This window comes from Artemia franciscana, chromosome 7, assembly GCF_032884065.1.
Source record: "Artemia franciscana chromosome 7, ASM3288406v1, whole genome shotgun sequence".
In the NCBI taxonomy this organism is placed as follows: Eukaryota; Metazoa; Arthropoda; class Branchiopoda; order Anostraca; family Artemiidae; genus Artemia; species Artemia franciscana.
The window spans coordinates 49,015,252-49,033,915 of NC_088869.1; the positions used below are offsets into that span (position 1 = coordinate 49,015,252).

General features: G+C 35.4%; 1 protein-coding gene across 2 annotated transcripts in view; it reads left to right on the forward strand.

The window, feature by feature from the left end:
- The window catches only part of LOC136029404 (uncharacterized), a 91,604-nt gene that overhangs the window by 25,837 nt on the left and 47,103 nt on the right, over positions 1–18,664 (forward strand). For both annotated transcript variants that reach the window (XM_065707768.1, XM_065707769.1), the window contains exons 5-6: positions 7,608–7,877; positions 15,473–15,703. In XM_065707768.1, coding sequence (XP_065563840.1) covers positions 7,608–7,877; positions 15,473–15,703 — 501 coding nt within the window. The remainder of the gene's footprint in view (positions 1–7,607; positions 7,878–15,472; positions 15,704–18,664) is intronic.

The window sequence follows — 18,664 nt, forward strand, 5'->3', positions numbered from 1 at the left end:
AGCAAGTTAAGTCAAAAAATTATAATTACGCTGCGAAGCGAGCTCATGCACAAGGTTTTGTTATAAATAGATGGTTAAATTGGAGGGGGTGCATCAAATTTGAAAGAAATCCAAAATGTCTTGAACCTTGGAGGGGCCAGGCCAGAACCACCCCACCCCTTCCCCAACTCTAGACAAGAGCTTTTTTGGGAAACCAGCTGTGGACAAATGGAGAGGAGGACCCCTTGAATGGATTGGGGAAAAGTCACAAGTAAGAATTTGAAGGAAGTGAGATTGCCATGAAAGGCAGTAAATAATGAATCAGAATGGGATGAAGGAGGAACCTGCACAGCTGTGTCTCGTGTAGCTTAGTACTGATCTGAGTTTCTAGTACTATCAGGATTTGATTTCAAAACTATATCAATTTCTTATTTAAAGTTTCTTGTCATATAAGGAGACAAGAGATGGTTCTCCTCATTAAGAATTTCAGTTGTTCGTTTTGTAATCAATTGAATTGGGCCATAGTTACATTTTGGCAGATCTATCCTGTAATGGGGGGTTAGGACCCAAGAATTTCAAAATCATAGAGTGACAAAGTAGGAAAAACATAGCTATTGTCGTGGACTCTCGCGAGATGAGTGCCAACGAGATGATGAGATCACTGTTTAATGCACTATGTAAGCCGGTTCTTGCTTCTGGGTCATCTGGTAATTTTCCAATATGAATCACGAGCCCAGAGTTTAGCCGAACCACGCTGTCTGCAATCGCTGAAGAAAAAGGAGATTGATCAACCATTTACCTTCCATTATGGTTTTGTTCAAAAAGAGTAAAAATCCTGCAAATCAAAAAGCAAACTATTTTACCCAGGACAAATATTATATCTTATACATTTTATCTCGTTTCAGAAAAAATCGTTTTTAGAGTCAACAGTGGCGTGAGTTGGGAGGGGGGAGTTTAAATTAACACTACTTGTCTTCAAGAAATACATTTTCCCCTAGTGATATATCAAGAGGTGGATTCCCCTTATTGGATGTAAGAAGTTGCCAGAATCAATGGCACGCAAAATATTTCGCTTCCTTTATCTTGGAGACTGCTGAACGCTTAGAGTGGAGAAATCGGGATGAAACTTTGTGGGTAGAATAAGCAAATGTGGTAGATACGTGATTGACGTAACCGTACTGTATCCGCTCTCTCCGGGGGAGCTAGGGGATGGGGTTCAGTGCTTTGGCGAGTTTGGTGCTTCGGAACTTGCTAGGACGATGAAAATTGGTAGGTGTATCAGGGAGGTTGATAAAGTCGTTTTCCCGATTAGACCACCTGGAGGGCTGAAAGGAGAGGAAAAATTAGAAAAAAAATGAGGTATTTATAACTTACGAGTGGGTGATCGAATCTGAATTGATATTTAGAAGGACCTCGTGACTCAGAGATCTTATTTTAAATTCCGACCGGCATTAAGCCTCTGATTTTTCTTTTAAATCAATCTATTGATTCTTAGAATTTTGCTAGAGCTCATACCATATGAGGTCTTGGCTCTTGGCTTGTCCGCCCTCGTCACAAGTGCCATATGAGCTCTTGTTAAACAAGTAAAGAAAATCTGATTTGATGGGGTCCCTGATTTTTTTTTCTGGCCCTCTCAGGCTTTTTAAGCAATAAAAAAACGCACACTCTATTACGTAGCTAAACAAACCCTATTACGTAACAATCATAGAAATTCTGAAGTTAACAACCCTTGGCCCTCACAGGTTTCTAAGTAATTAACACATGCATCGTTTAGGAAATAGTCACTATTACGTATTTAACACCTGTATCTCGAAGAAACTATTCCCTATTACGTAACATGCACCTGCCCCTTGCCCAGACGTGGTCACCGATTAACTTCTTCATCATCTTAGATCACTAAAGGAAAAAAAGGAGTAGTGGCTATGGCTGTCACAAAGGCCATCATGGGGATACTACTCTTGTAATGTGTAAAACTTAGAAAAATTAACAGAAGTTACCAGGAATGAACAAATAAAACTGAAAATGAACGGAAATTAAATTATTAACAAAGTCATCTTTTAAATAATAGATAATATAATGAACAAAAAAGAAATTCAGGAATTAAAATGAATAAGTAACTCAAAATAAAAAAACACAATTTATACAAAAAATAGTTTGGTCACCGTTCCCTAAAGTCACACAGGGGCTATTGCGTCATTTTGTCTTTACTGAAACCGATGTGTTAATCAAATAATCTTTTTCTGGGGTTTTGAAAATATCGATTACATTAATAAAAATCGTTGTTTTCAATGTTGAAAATCGGTTTGTGGTCAGAAACGCGGGTTGCTTTGCGCATGCATAATTCTCGTGCACAGTTTGGTGTGGATCTAACAGAAAAACCTGTCAACTCTATTTGGATCAACTGAAAGCATTTATTGCATATGATGGTTGAGCTAAAATTTCCATAGGATGATTGAGCCTGTTGGCCGCATAATGGTTATATGGATGAATAGATAGCCTACTGATTAATTCTCTTTCCGGAAGGTAGTGATAATCGAGAACCTAGATACCTCTTCACCCATTAGTGCCTGTTCTATTTGTAGTTTATGTAAATGGCCTTTTCATTACATAAACTAAATTTGGTAAAAATATAGAAACCTGTAAATTACAGTAGATTTTGTAATTCTCAGCCTTTCCATGCCTTTAATGACAACAATTGTTTGCCTCTTTCGGATGTTCTTGTTTCTTTAGGAGTAATCTGAAATTCGGTTAAATCTAGTAAATTCGTTCGAAATACTCCTTTTGTGGTTTGATGCTGACTCACCATATTTCACCATACTCACAATTTTTCTCACCATACACCATAAATTTCTCACCATAAATTTTTCTAAGCTAAGTGTTTTTTCTTATGCCAATTTTTTTACTTTAAAGTTTTGTACTATTTTAAAAAGTAGAGTTGAGAGAAAGGGTAAAATTTTAGCGCAAAGAGTGATGCGTTGAGGAGGGAACAACCCCTTTCATATACGGAGTAACTTCTGTTCGTTTTAAGTTTTAATGTCGCTCCTTACTTTCAGTTAAAAAAAAAACTTTTTTTTTTTTATTTAATTAAGTACAAGAAATGTGACGAAGTCAGTTTGTAAATAATTATTTATTAGAACAACTATCGTTGAACTCTATTGTCACTAATTGGGATAAAAAAAAAGAACCAGTTTTTGCTTTTGGAGGCTGATAAGTGATTTCAGTGTGGTAAGTGTGTGAAGATTTCTTTGCTTCAATGCGTCTTTATAAGGAAATCCGTTAATTCCTCAATTAATGTTCCTTCCCGATGAGCTAAATTACAAATATAAGGGTTGCCAAGTACATCTTGAGAATAAAAACTTTTTAAATATATACTTTTAAATCTTTCATTCCCTCAGCACGCAACTTGACATCTTTTCTTTTTCCTTTTTTGTTCTAGATTAACTATTTCACAGGATAAGGTTTGTTTTAGTTTTAATAGTATCGGTTATGTTAATAAAAGTCACTTTTTTATGTTAGAAATCAGTTTGTGGTCAGAATGACAGTTTGCTCTCCACAAGCATAATGCTGACGGGCAGTTCGTTGTAGATGTAACCGTCTAGGGCCTCCTTTAAGGAGACCCTTGACGGTCAATCCTTTTGATCAAAAGTTTCTGTCAATCGATTGACGTTTGATTCAATCGACCCACAATAAACCCTCCAATTTTGACCAAAGCTGACCTAACACACTGCTTGTGGTCAAATCGATTGAGTCATTCAAACTTTCTATCATTAACCGTCAACGCTTGACTTAAGCGTCAAACGGGCTCCTAGGCGGTCAACCATGTTTGAATCAATTGATCGACGGAAACTTTTGATCAAAATGATTGACCGTCTAAGGCCTCCTTAAAACAAAAACCTGTCAACTTCTTGACGACTCCTGATGACTCAAAACCAAAGAGCGATGCAGGAATTTCACATTACCGTCTATTCTAAGGATAGCGCATTATTAACACCATTTTTACGTATTTTTAAGCTGTGTTTTTGTTTTGGCCTTTTCTTGACAAATCTGAAAGCAAACAAACCAATCAAACTATGAGAAAAGTTATTTTCAACACAGTGTAAGAAAAACGGCGTTTCCATTAATTGTATATATTAAAGAAAGTCTGAAACTGAAAACTTATGTTTATGAATTTACCAGCATTCAATTGGGGACATAATTGAATGCTGGCATAATTTATGCCAGCATAATTGTGAATTTAAGGGCATAATTGTGATTAAATTATTATTCAAAGCACATTTTTTTTTTAATATGATTGGATGAAAGCTTGGTAAAGCAGTTTCGCTCATGTGGATAAATGATAAAAATTTTTCTTTACAATTTACTGTTGCTTGTGAAATGCTCATTTATTAATAGTCATTATTGCTTTGTTTGTTGCCACAGATAACCAACAAAACAGGCAAGACTTCCAACGGGCTTGTGGTACCTGTTGCCCGTGGCTTTTCTTTACAATGAATATCGTATTGTATAGAGGTGCTGTTTTAATTTCAAAGCAGTTTTGTTTCCAGAACACATAGTTAACATATAAAAAAAAAATGTATATCTAGATGTTCCTATGAAAAATTCCACAATAAAGACATTTTCAGATGTTAGTAACTCCGAATATACTTGTCAGTTCTATATATGTATATAGAATATTTCCATATATATATATATATATATATATATATATATATATATATATATATATATATATATATATATATATACTAGCTGTTGGGGTGGCGCTTCGCGCCACCCCAACACCTAGTTGGTGGGGGCGCTTCGCGCCCCCCCAAGCCCCCCCGCGCGCGTAAGTCGTTACGCGCCATAATAGTTACGCGCCATTGTAGTTGTGTCCCTATGTCCCACCTGTGAATATAGATAGATATATATATATGGTTTTAACTACGTAAAACTTGCGAATATACAACATTCTTTGCTGTCCCATTGTCTTTGCATATAAATAGATTGTCAGGTTTACCGACTCTTGAACATGCAACATATAATGGTCCATGGGAAAACAATCTGTATTCAGATCTATACCTCATGATTCTAATGATTGCCCTTGAGCTTTGTTGATGGTGATTGCTAATCGACCATTCCCTGTCCCGGTGTCCCGGTCGTCATTTATATCCCCCTGTTTCCCCCGGTGTCCCCGTTGTAGTTGTGTCCCTGTGTCCCGGTCGTCATTTATATTCCCTGTGTCCCGGGTCCCGGTCGTCATTTGTATCCCGGTGTCCCGGTCTGTATCGTCATTTATACTCCCTGTGTCCCGGTGCTTTGTTGATTGCTAATCGAACATTCCTTTTGTCCTGGTCGCTTTCTCTTTGAGTGTCGTCATTTATTTTTTTCTTTTTTAGTTCTTTTAGTTTTTACCTTTTTTAGTTTTTTTTTTAGTTTTTAGTTTTTTTAGTTTTTTACCTTTTTTTAGTTTTTTTAGTTTTTTTAGTTTTTTAGCTTTTTTATTTTTTTTATTAGTTTTTAGTTTTTTTGTAGTTTTTGCCTTTTTTTTAGTTTTTTTAGTTTTTTAGCTTTTTTATTAGTTTTCAGTTTTTTTTGTAGTTTTTGCCTTTTTTTAGTTTTTTTAGTTTTTTAGCTTTTTTATTTTTTTTATTAGTTTTTAGTTTTTTTTGTAGTTTTTGCCTTTTTTTTCTCTTTGAGTGTCGTCATTTATTAGTTTTTTCCTTTTTTTTTTAGTTTTTTATTGGTTTTTACCTTTATTTTAGCTTATTTTTCAGTTTTTTCCTTTTTTTTAGTTTTTTTTTATTTTTTATTTTTTTTAGTTTTTTACCTTTTTTTAGTTTTTTTAGTTTTTTTAGTTTTTTAGCTTTTTTACTTTTTTTATTAGTTTTTAGTTTTTTTTTGTAGTTTTTGCCTTTTTAGTTTTTTATTGGTTTTTACCTTTATAGTTTTTTTAGTTTTTTAGCTTTTTTATTTTTTTTATTAGTTTTTAGTTTTTTTTGTAGTTTTTGCCTTTTTTAGTTTTTTCAGTTTTGACGTCACCTGATCCAGTTTTTTCAGGTGACGTCACCTGACACATCCACACATCCACAGACAGACAACTTATTTTTATATATATAGATAGATATATATATATATATATATATATATATATATATATATATATATATATATATATATATATATATATATATAGGATATGTATACTATAGTATAAATAGTATTTATATATACTACAAATTCAACCGATTTAGATACCGATATTTAATTTATTTATATCAAATGTTGGAAGGCAGAGAGCAATCGACATCACATACCACCACAATATTATTTTAAATTAGTTGCAGCTCTTGACGCGATAAATCTTCATAAAATCAAAATGTAAGACATTCTAAAGCATAGTAATGAGCTGTCTTTACTTGTGGAGTTAGGCCAAAAGCCTCAAAACAGGACTTTCAGAGCATCGTTTATTGGCTCGACGGTTTATGTCCACCGTAACTAGCCAGACCAACTAGCTATACTCAGAATAAGAAAACAGCTGGTTACCTGAAGATAGACTTCATTCAAGTCTGCCACGCTTAATTCTGTTGAACATGAATATCTAGTTTTGTGCTTGGCTTTCCTCAAATCCAATAAGATGTTATATGCGAATCACGTGATTTTCGCGCGTGCAATTTTCATATTTATTGGGGCTGCTTTACTAGATTATCCACAGTTTGTAGCAGAAACTGTTGATAAAAAAGTGGTATCTCACTGAATTTGATGATTATTTACGCCAAAATCATGCGAATTTTGCTTGTGCTAATTCCATTCTCTTTGTGATCATGTTTCTAGCCTACAGATAGTTTGCTTGCGTACTATTGTTTAATTATGCTTAGTTTTCGCTGAATATTGAGCACAGTTTAAATGCAAATCTTGCGAACTTCACTTGAGCTATTTTATATGACTATCACTCATAGTTTATCATTGATAGTTTATCATTATTATCAGTCGTAGTTTTCCTTTAAACCTGTTATTCAATATATAATTTTTTTTTTTATTTTCATACATTTTGGGTAGCCTTTTTTCTATTGTGCAACAGAGACGTGGGGGTCCGTTGGAAGTTTTCTAAAATTGTCTTAGGTTCGAATAGCGTGATGTCATTAGAACTATGCAATCCCATGGAAAAGTTTTCTATTATGCTCCTCTTCGTGGTAAAATTATGAGATCATATTCAAGCATGCATCGCCCCATATATCACTTTTGATTGGGCGCCATTTGGAAATGAGTTTTTTGTTTCCTGTGTAGGATCAAAGAATGTAAATGACTGGCTAAAAATTTGGTTTGTGTATGCGTATATTTTCTATTCATTATATCCCTCCATTCCTTTACTTCACCTTCTGTTTTACTTTCCTAGCTTAATTGAGTATATTTCTACACTATTTTTGGTTCTATAAACCATTATATTGCTATCAATCAATTTTGTTTTTTCGAATTTGGTGTTCTTGTATATTATTATGTGTTTCATTCACTTAAAAAAAGAAATAAAATCATTCTGCTTTACTGTTTCTTTCCAACATTTAGTTCACAATCTTTGCTGATGTTATATTTTATCTATAGTTAGTTAAAGTTAATAGCCAAAATGGTAAATATTATCTTTTCAAAATCAGATATGCCTATCCACCTCATGGCCACTGACCGTTCAATGAGCTCAGTGACTTTAGTGTGGGATCACCAAGTACCTGATGGCCGAAGCTATATACTTGAGTTTAAAGAACGAGAAAACAAAACATGGATGATGTCAGATGTTTTGAATGGAAATACAATTATTCTTGACAATCTTAAACCATCGACAGACTATGATTTAAGGCTAGGTTTTATGGACACATTGACAAAAAAATTCGTAACTTTGTCAGAAGAAATAACTATAAGGACAGAAGGTAAGAGTTTAATTTATTGTTTTTGGCATCAGAATGAGTCACAAACAATTATTTTTTCCGAATTACTTTCTGATTTATTTCGAAATATTCCAGTTGTTCTCTTTCTTCTTTTTTTTTTATCTGCGTGAAAAATAGTTTTTCAAGTTGAGATGATTATGATGTTGATACATCAGATTCAGATTACAGTACTGTTTTTTTTTTACATTTATTATTATTATTCTTATTAAGAAGATGTTATAGTCATTAAAAGCCCTAGAATAGCTTTTAATTAATTCTTTTTTTACATATTCATAAAAACGACCAGTTTGATTTCCAAAACTTGATTAATACGACAACAGAATGTTTGTAAAAAAAAAGTTTACCTTTCGGGGCAATAATTTGGCCCAAACGTTCTCCTCACACAATTGATGCAAATCCTCTCTGCAAAATAACCTTTAAATTATGATCTCTTTTGTGTAGTTCTGGCTACAAAAGTCTGAATTTGGCCTGCCAAAACAATGAAAATAAATTTGTCATTAAGTATCTCAACTCAAGATTCCTGCCCATGATCCTTGCCGATAATCTGTTTGTTAGGCCTTTTAGCCAACAAAGTTTGGAGACTCAAGAATTTACCGACGGTTGAATGAACTCTACAATCTTCATATAGCTCGCCTGCTTTTTGTTTTTGCTGTTATAATTATTTTACCCCTCTCCCCCTCTCCGAAAAAAAAATATCTGTAAGAGTATCTTTGAAGACATGTGCTGCTGCATCACATCTTCCATTAAATGAAAATAAACTATACAGTTTATGTTGAAAACGATTCAAATTGTATTTAACAATTCAGGTTTGTTTCATTTAATCTGTGTGTCAGTATCATCAGACTGGTTGAATTCAACACATAATTGGTTAGTTACGTATTTTCAAGTTGCGAATCGTGTTAAATCAGATTGCAGTTAGTAGTTCAATTTTAGACATGCTCCAATTGATCGTTGACAATATTAAACAAAGTTCCTGAATTTGAGCCTTTAAAAAATAACTTAACTGTTCTTAGTAGAAGTACTTTAATTTTCAAAAACTTTTATTAACACCCATTTTCGTCTACAATTTTGAATGTTATTCCATCACTTGCAGCTATATAATAATAATCATTAACTTTAAGCCGAGTGTCTCATTGTAGTTGTTTTGGGAGTCAAGTATGTATGCTAGAACTCCTTTGTTTGGGGAAAGGGGAGCGGGGCCTATTTGAAGAAACGCATAAAAATACAAACCAAAGGTAGCGCTCGAGCGCTGCCTAAGTAAAAGAGCCATGTTCCTCTCCTGCATTTTCCCCCGGCCACTTTATATCGAAGGGATAGTGCTAAAAGCTTGGGAAGGGCTCATTTGACAAGAAATTGAAAGTAGTACTTGTGTCCTATAGCTACCACACTAAAGTTATGTCGAAAAGTGAAGTTTGGTTAATGCTAATGAAATAAAACAAATATGATGAAAATATAATACCTTATCAACAATATTGTGAAAACTACAACTTAGAAATACGCGCCCAGAACGCAGAAATGTCACTTAGAATTTCGTTGAAATGAGCTCTGCCTTCTGCAGTTGTTGCGACCCGTCGCATGTACTCTGCTAGGTATGATTTTAAATGATGGCGGGATGTACCTCGGTCCTGTAAAAGTCATGCTGTGTCCATTAACACACTGTTTTGTCTTGGGCAAGACACCCTTATCCTGGAAAATTCTAATTACGTTTCTTCAGTTCTTGACAAATTCCAAGTTTTCATTTTAACATCCATGGTAAGACACTATTTCCTATCAACACAGATCACAAAATGAGTGAATTTCGCCCCACCGTCTGAAAAACTGATTCTTAACCAAACTTTGCTTCACGACAGAACCTGAGTGTGGTGGCTTGAAGACACAAGTTCCTTGAAAGTCTTTTTGCCTTTTTAAGGGTTGAAAATAGTTGGGTGGCAACTATCCCTCTCCATCGCCCTGCTAACCGTCCTCTCCTACAACACCCCATGACATCGGATTAAAATTTTGAGATAGCCATTTTATATAAAGTTGACGAAAGATACAATGCCTTTAGAGGTAACACGACTTCCCCCTTAAACCTTAGGGAAAGGACAAATTGCCAATTGTTTTTAAATAGACTTTCTAGTGGAAAAAGGGGCTCACGTTTGATTTGGGATGTTTTAATCGCTTGAAACTTTCAAGGATATTTTCCGGGGCCAAGAGGAATGCATATTTTATTGAGACGGGAGGGTGGTAGTAGGACAGGAAGTTTGTGGAAATACTCTGTGACCCTGATCAGTTTGAAACTTATAGCAGCAAATCCTTCAGGCATGAAGAGCCTATTGTGGGAAAAACTTTAGTGGGTATGGGCCCCCAAATCAAATCTTGAAAAAGGCAAAACAAAAGTTTTTTTTTGAACAAAGGGGACCCGAACACAGATTATAAAATACAAAGAGCTGAAAAGGGTAACTAGACTGTTCATGAGTGGGTTGAAACTTGAAACTGTATGTCTCTGGACCAAGGGAACCACAATGTACAAAAATGATTTTAGTTAGGGAGCATAGACCTTTCCCAAAAAGGGAGCCTCAAGAAGAACTAATTTTTTTCGATAGGCTTGAAACTTTGTCCTTAGATCCCTGGACCACGAGGATCCCAATGTACTAGACGAATTGAAGCGTAAATTCTGTTCCCCAGAAAATAGGATCAGAAAAATGATCGGTAATACTTTTAGTTGTAATACGGTGAGCCAATGATCTTTTTTCCCTCTTTTTTCGAAAATAAGGCAAACATTGTTGGGCTCGTAACTGTTGGTGGGTAGGACTAAGCTTGATGAAACTTATATATTTAAAATCAGCATACAAATTCGATTCTTTTGATGTATCTATTGGTATCAAAATTCCGTTTTTAGAGTTTTGGTTACTATTAAGCCGGGTTGCTCCTTACCTACACTTCGTTACCACGAACTGTTTGATTTTGAATATTCGTTGGATTTTTTTTTTCTTTTTTTTTTTACTAAGGGAGCACGGTGGTCGGGAAATGGGCATAAGTTTTGTTGGCCCTGATCAGTCTGAACCTTATAGCCGTAAGAGGGGCTTGGAGCCCCGGAAAAAGTGAGATCTAGGTTGGAGGCACGGAACCTGAAAAACTAGCACCAGAAAATGTTATTTTTTCGATTAGCTGGGAACTTACAAGGATCACTGCCCAGACCATGGGACCACATATTTTGTTTGGAGAGGGAGGGTGTTGAGGGCTCACTAATGGCCAAGAGACCTTTTTTGTATCTTGCAGCCATAAGTCCTTGACCAAAGAGGAGCCTAATATAAGAAACAAATTAATTTGTTGTTAAATCCAAGGACCGAGTTGACTCCAACTCCCAAGAGAAATTGAAACAGATATTGTTTCTCCCCGAAAAAACGCCTAAGAACTTAAAGCAGATTGAAATTTAAAGCGGAAAGTCCCTGAGACAAGCGAAATCTAGTGTTCAATAATTTTAGCTCATTAGTTTATGTTGTATATATTATTTATTGTTTTATTTTCTGACAGTTTAATATTTTGAGCTCTGAAATATTGTAGTCCGGATTTTGCAATATTTTGAAGTTTTTCTTCCAATATGGCAAAACCCCTGATCAAGACTCTTCTCGTTAAGGCCGTACCCAGGGGGAAGGGGTTACCTAGTTTGCCCCCCCCCCTGAAATTTTCGTCCGAATCGTACAAAAGTAACGAAATATATATAAACAAATTTTTGCAAATAGTAACCTTGATAAACACTAATCTATTGCAGTCAGGGTCATACGTTACATACGCAAACAGCATCCAAAGGGGCTTTACGTCCAATGTAGCGCACATAGTTTCTACTTTGGCATTTGATTTGTCTGCTCTCTTCCAGCTTTTAAGCATTTCTTTGTAGCCCTATCGCAAATTTGCGATACCACTCAAAATCCGAAAGAAAAGGTCAAAGAGCTCTTGCCGGATTCGTGAAAACAGAACCTACCGGGTCGAGCGCCATGATTCAGTTATGCGTTTTCTTGAGCTCTACCAGTCAATTCTGTGTGATCTTGAAGCTCTTGAGGAGAACATCAACGTAGAAAGTCTGCGAAAGCGTCGCAGATGCTAGACGTCATGGACCAGTCACAGTTCCTTATGTGGCTCCATGTCGTAAAGGAACTTTTCTGCCTTACGCTGCCCTTGTGCAAGACTATTGCGACTTGCCTGCCGCTTGTAGACACGTAAAAACTGTTCTTTCTAGAACAATGAAATGTACCAAGATTCTGTCGCTACCTCCGCTGCTCTTTTCGACGAAGCTCAATCTTTGCGACAACCTTAGGGCTTGAGATGACTCACCCAAGAAAAAGAAAAGTAAGGAAATCTCATTTTGACGATCCTGGTCTTCCCACTCACTATAGAATCCCATTGTTTACTTCTTTTCTAGACCACTTCATATCGGAGCTGAAACGACTCTTTGAACTCCACCTGAATTTGTTGTTTCATCTCAGCATCCTTGTCCCTTCGAGGATTGTATCGGTTGACCCAAAACCGTGAAGTTGGAGTCTTTGCTTGAGTCATATGCCGATATTCTTCTCGAGCGAGACTGCTTGAAGCAAGAGGTTGAGCTTTGGTGCAGCAAATGTGAAAAGTTGTTATTACGGAAAGGCTTTCGTGTGCAGTATCTTCTGTTCAGGAATGTGACTCCACATTTTTTCCAAATATTTTTGTTCTATTAACTGTCCTTGTAACGTTGCCTGTCAGTACTGCAATTCCGGAAAGAAGCCTCTCTGCACTTAGAAGGTTTAAAACTTGGCTAAGAAATTCAGCAGGAATAGAAAAGCCGAGTGGTTTATCCCTTCTCGCCATCCATAGAGACATTGATGTCTTCCACGAAAGTCATAGACGTTTTTGCTTGGAAAAAAAAATCGACGTCTGGATTTCGTTTGGTAGGTACTTAGTTTACTTGACAAAAACTCTTGGTCGGCTGTGTAGATATATTATGTACATAAATACTTAAATGCTTGGTTTACTAATGTGATATTGTAAAAAAAAAGGAAAAAAAGAAAGTATCCCTTTTGGACGTGTCCTTGTTCGCAAGGGACGGACTGAAGGTCTCCACTGTTGAACGTTAGACTAAGTCCGCGAGAAGAATTCTTTTGTAACCCCCTTTCCCGAACGAGAATCCTGGGTACGGCCATGCTTATCGCAATAAGAAAGAAGACATTTGTCGTTTTTACCAGGGATTGGGGATTGAAAACAAAACGTTGCTGAAAGAGTGAGGACTAGAGCGATAAGGCTATGTTTACCTGTCATAGAAATGTGAAGCCCTTCTTTTATGACTCATAAGTGAATACTTAATAGATCTTATTTGCGTCGTAAAAAGCCATAAGGAATAAACGTGATGTCTTGTATTTCCGTAAATTTTCCGCCAAAAGTAAATCCGGGTAGCGTCTTCCGGGTCGACATTTAAAAGATATGAATATTGAAAAACCCAAATAAAGGATACGATTGCATTAATCTGGCTTAAGTGACAAGGACATTTTTTAGTTTCAATTATCTCAGCAGTGATTTGAAGTACCATCCAAAAAAGGAAATGACAAATTCGTATTCATTTCCTTCCAGATAGTTTATGTAAAGAAATGGGTTAGTCGGAGCTCGAAGGGGGAGGCACAGGGTCACATACATCAACGAAAGAATATCGTATGAAATGACAATCGTTTTTCTCAGATAACGTCTTAGAGGAAAGGTAGTGTAGTGCTAGGGTCGTTTTTGCATTAATACAAGAAGAACAACTGGGCCCACATAAAAAAGTTTGAAAGGAATCAATGATATTAATGAATATTGAAATTGCTAGTACTCAATTTGCTGCAATTGACATATAAAATCATTACTTTTTACATAGATTCAACTATTTGATTTTATAAATCTGTTTTTGTTTTTTAACTCGTTTTCCTCAACTCACCGATTCTGTATTTTTGGGTCCTAAATTTGTCAAATTTGTGTGCCTTTTTTTTTTACCATTTCCGAATGTCTAATTACTTGCAAATTGTATGAACTTCCGGGGACAGTGCAATAATACAAGAGCAAAAAGCTGAAAATACTAAACATAAAATTAAAAAGAAACGCTTCCAAAATGAACTAAAACGTTGAAAATAATATCTTTCTTGGAAATCTGAATAATAGTAAAAAAAAGGGGCATAAAATGGATTGGGCTTTATATAACTTGACCATTTAACTCTTTTTGCTCAAATCGCCGACTTTTTTCATTTATGCACTTATAACTTGGACCAGTTGGGTATCTATCTTATGAAAAGCTGAATCTGTTTCGTGCCCCTCGTTTACACTTATCTTCATAGATTCTTGAGAGAATATGTATTTCAATCTCATTTTGGAAAGAGTCAGCTGATAGAACGATGTCCTGTTTGTTGCTTTTAACAAGTTTTGTTGAAAATCGAACTCAACCACGAAGAAACAGACCCATCCAAATTGAGGATAATTTTCGTTTGCTTGAAGTAGTTGTCTTTAGTTGATTTCTGTCCGTGTCTATTGGTCAACTCGACACTCTAAACGGAAGAGCCACCGCAATAATTTGGTCAAATTATTTTTTTTTCTGCATTTTTCCAAAATTGCTGCTCTGCGGCATAAAGAACTTTCGCGTGGTTTGTTGAGCCGCGATCATTTTGGATGCTTAAAAAGGGAACTAGAGTTGAAAAATCGTACTTCGATTAGTATTATCTTAATTTGTATGACCATTTGGCCATTCTGATCACCCCTAAAAAAGCAAATCTCTAAGGTTATACGCTAGGGGCAAGGCTGTATCCAGGAGGGAGATTTGCATTCCTCCTCTCTAAAATGTTTGTCTGACTCACAAAAATGTAACAAAAATATAATGTAAACAAATTTTTGATGTTTTTAAAAGTTTTTTGTCCCCCACCCCGAAAAAAGTCTGGATACGACCCTGGGGGAGTGGATCCAATATATGATAAAGGTCAATTTTTATTAAATTAATCTCCAATTTCTTGAGCGGGCTACCCAAAGCATGTATCCATGGCCATTCTTCTAAGAGAAAATAATCTGTATTTTCGCAGATAAGGCCTAGAAAAATAAGCCTAAGGATTCTCATACTTGTTAAATATAACACTGCAATTTTCATTAAAATTGCGCCTGTCTTTTAAAATGTTTTCTCCCTTTTCCCCAATCCGTGCAAATTCTGTTATTTTAATAAATGTTCTCGTCCGCTAAAAACCGTTCAGTATATACGGACTAGATAATGCGTTTTAAGGACAAAATGCGCCCTCATGTACCAGCAGGCCCTTAGAAACTTATCTTACAAAGGTTTTTATATTTCAAAGCAGACCTTTAAAAAAAGGGGCCAATTCCCATTCCACCCCTTGTATAGCGGTAAAGTGTCATTTGCTCTTTGTTGAAAAAATGGCATAGTATTTTTCAGCAATGTATATTTTCCTGGCACAAGCTCTTATCACAGACACCGCCATCTCAATTGATCGTATATTCCGTCTATGAAAACTCTAGCGTTATTCGGTGTTTGTCTGATGTTAGTCTATTTAAAATACGCATATATCTGTACTTTCGCATTTAATGAAATATTCACGTTTTAGCGGGCTGCTACGATAGTGGTATCTCACATCCAACGAACACACGATTCTCAAAAGGTTGTGAGTCTAATTGCACTTGCGATGAAGCAGGTCGTCTCTCCTGCTTTCCACGATGTGCACTACCATTTTATCGAACTGGAACGTTTAAAGATGACGAGTTTTGTGAAGAAATACCTGCAGAGGATACTTGCTGTGTTCAGGTATTCTGCTCCGACGATTCAGCTGAAGATGAAGGTATGTTACTAACGTGATAATCAGTAACCTACACATAGTTTTGTCTTGTAATTTTTTTCACCCACTGGATCAAGTACTGTTTATGCGGGTATTTTATCTTTTATTTTCAAGCTTTGCTCTCGATATTCATTATCGTCATAGATACTCACTGAACTTACTTTTAGGAGAGGCAAGTGGGGAGGGACGATTTTTCCTGCGTGAGGGAGGATGAAAAAAGTGAAATTATGCAGATTTGAAACCACATTTTTATATATATTCCTAGAGGGGGGACTCCTTTGGACCAGGCACATACGAAGAAACTGATTTTAGGAACGAGAAAGTCACCAAGATGTACAATTTTTTTGAATTATATGAAAAAATAAGATTTTGGTACACGAGGAGAATCCCAAAGATCGACGCATTTTTTTCGAGCCATCCTGGGAATTTCTCCTTAATTCCTCTACTTCATATGCATGAATGATTGCTGTCACTGAAAAATTTGCAAAAGATTTTAAATATAGAAAATGTTTTATAAAGTTTTTATTAGTTTTTTAAATGTTTAAATGTTTTTTAAATTATAAAGCATATGTCTCCTCTATGTGTGAACGACATAAAAGCACCAAAGAAATACAGCAATTATTAAAATACACAAGGAAAAAGGGAATGGCTTTTGCTTAGGAACATGTTTTTTATTTGATCTGGTTGTTTATACATTCAGTATGATTTATAAGAGGATAAGGAGCCCTATTCCAGGTTGTCGATGCTGTGACGATGTGGTGTAATCGTCGTTATAATGAATGAACGTGATGTCTTGTATTTCCTTAAGTTTTCCGTTATAATGGAAGAACCGAGCATGCTGAACCTGAAAGAACCTCAACACAACTATTCCATTTTAATTCAAAAATCAAATATAAATCTTATTTCAAAAAAAAATTCTCGTAGATTTGTTATCGTCGTAGCATTGTCACTACCGTATTTTTGTGAACTTGAACAATAATTTGTAAACCGTCCTTTGTTTGCCCTTTAACTTTTTTTGTCTGTCTCAAACCTCGAAAAATGAGTATACCTGTTGTCATGGGAACTATATCACCTTAATATTAGTTTAAAGGTTGTCCAGGGAAAATGAAAATATAGTGGCCAAAAATTTAATTTCATCTGATTTTATATGTGTAGTCTATATTTGGCTGTTGGTTATTTCTACTTTTTCTTGACCTTGTCTTCATGTTCCCAGAATAGCCTTGGGTTATTTAGGGACCATAAGAAATAAGCTTTTTTACTTGAAAAACATCTATTATATTTTACAAAACTGTTTAACTAAATGGCGTAACTACGGGAACAGTATCTAGAGTCTATTCCTGTCCTAATATGAAGAGCTGGCATTACGGCATTATTTTCAGAAAAGCTAGTTATTTTGCTTCTATGATTCTTTATATATTTCATGCATGTTAATGGCTTGATCTGAAATGTTAATTTTACAGGTTTTGATCGATTTCTGAAATTGATTGCTTATAAGCATTGCTTTGCCTTAGGACTTGGGGTAACTCGAAATTTTGCTTTTATTCTGCAAGTCATTCCTGAACTCCATCCAATCATTTGAAAATTCCTTAAGGGTAGTTTTCGAAATCTTACCAAAATTAAAATTATAGCCAAGGGATTAGGACCTAGTCTGTTCACAAGTAAGACATGGAGGGAGGACTAGAGCTGCATATATTAAAAGTTTGATAAGCAAACTCGATAAAATTTCGAAGAATAGTGACAGAAACAGAAGCACAAAGTCAATTTATCTAGTGAAAGACAGTGTGGAACCCCTTAAACGTCGCTCTGAGATATGGTGTAATCAATTGAAAACCAGTTTTGTTTCTACAAAATGGAAAAGCAGACAAACTAGTTGGAAGTCGCAAAGAGATTTGAGTCGTTGAAGGCACGCTAAATTTTGATTGTGTGTTCCACGTGCAGTCATCTTAAAACGATGTTGAACCATAAATTATCATGGATGGACACCGATCCACGAAATCATACCGAGGGACAAAATGTAATTTCCTTTATGGGGTGGGGATTTTTGTTTTGTTTTTTATTGAAAATGCCAAAAAAGCAGTTCCTCAATGAAAACACTCAAAAAAGATATTTTTAAAATATAGGGGGAGGGTAAAAATCTAGGGGTAGCAGGATTATGATTTGATATCAGGCAAAGGTGGAGGGGGGTAACTTTCCCCCTCAGACCCAAATTCCCCCCTCCAGGGCTCAGTTTGCCCCTACAGCTGAAATTTAGTTTCCTCAAAAATCTTTTCAAAATTAAGATGAAACTTCATAATTCAAGTATTCAGAGAAACAGGTTAGTTTTCTTTAGTATATCTTTGCCTTTATGGTAATGCATGACTCATTTTTTCAGTTTTCACTGTCATTTTAATTTGATTTTGGGAAAATTGTCTCTATCTTTGTCCCATATGAGAAATAATAAATAAAAGAAAGACAATGGAATCATAACATTGATTTTTTTTTTTTTTTTGCAGAATATGATATCGTATAACCATCCTCCTAGCTAACCTACCATTACTTGACAATTATTCACTAAAATAAGTAAAATTAATTAATATATTACATGATGATCGTCACAGATGTTTAGGATGAAACCATAATTTGACTCAATTGCTAGTTGACTTTTTCCTTTTAAGAAACTGACCAAAGAACACATCTGGCTTCAAATTCCTGTTCAAAGAATCCCACCTCCTCTCTGATTACTATGAACTGTATTCTTGATTGATTTGTAGAATGTTAAAGTAAGGGTAACCATCTACGACCCTTGCGTGATTGAAAGGGAAAGCTAAAAACGCTGTGTAAATCTGGTTTACTTTACTAGAACGAATCAAAACAACCTTTTTCAAAGAAAATTGAAGAGCTATATTAAATCAAAGACAAGGAGTAATAAAGTCATATTACAATTTAAACTTAAAACGAACAAAAATCACTATCAACGAACAAATA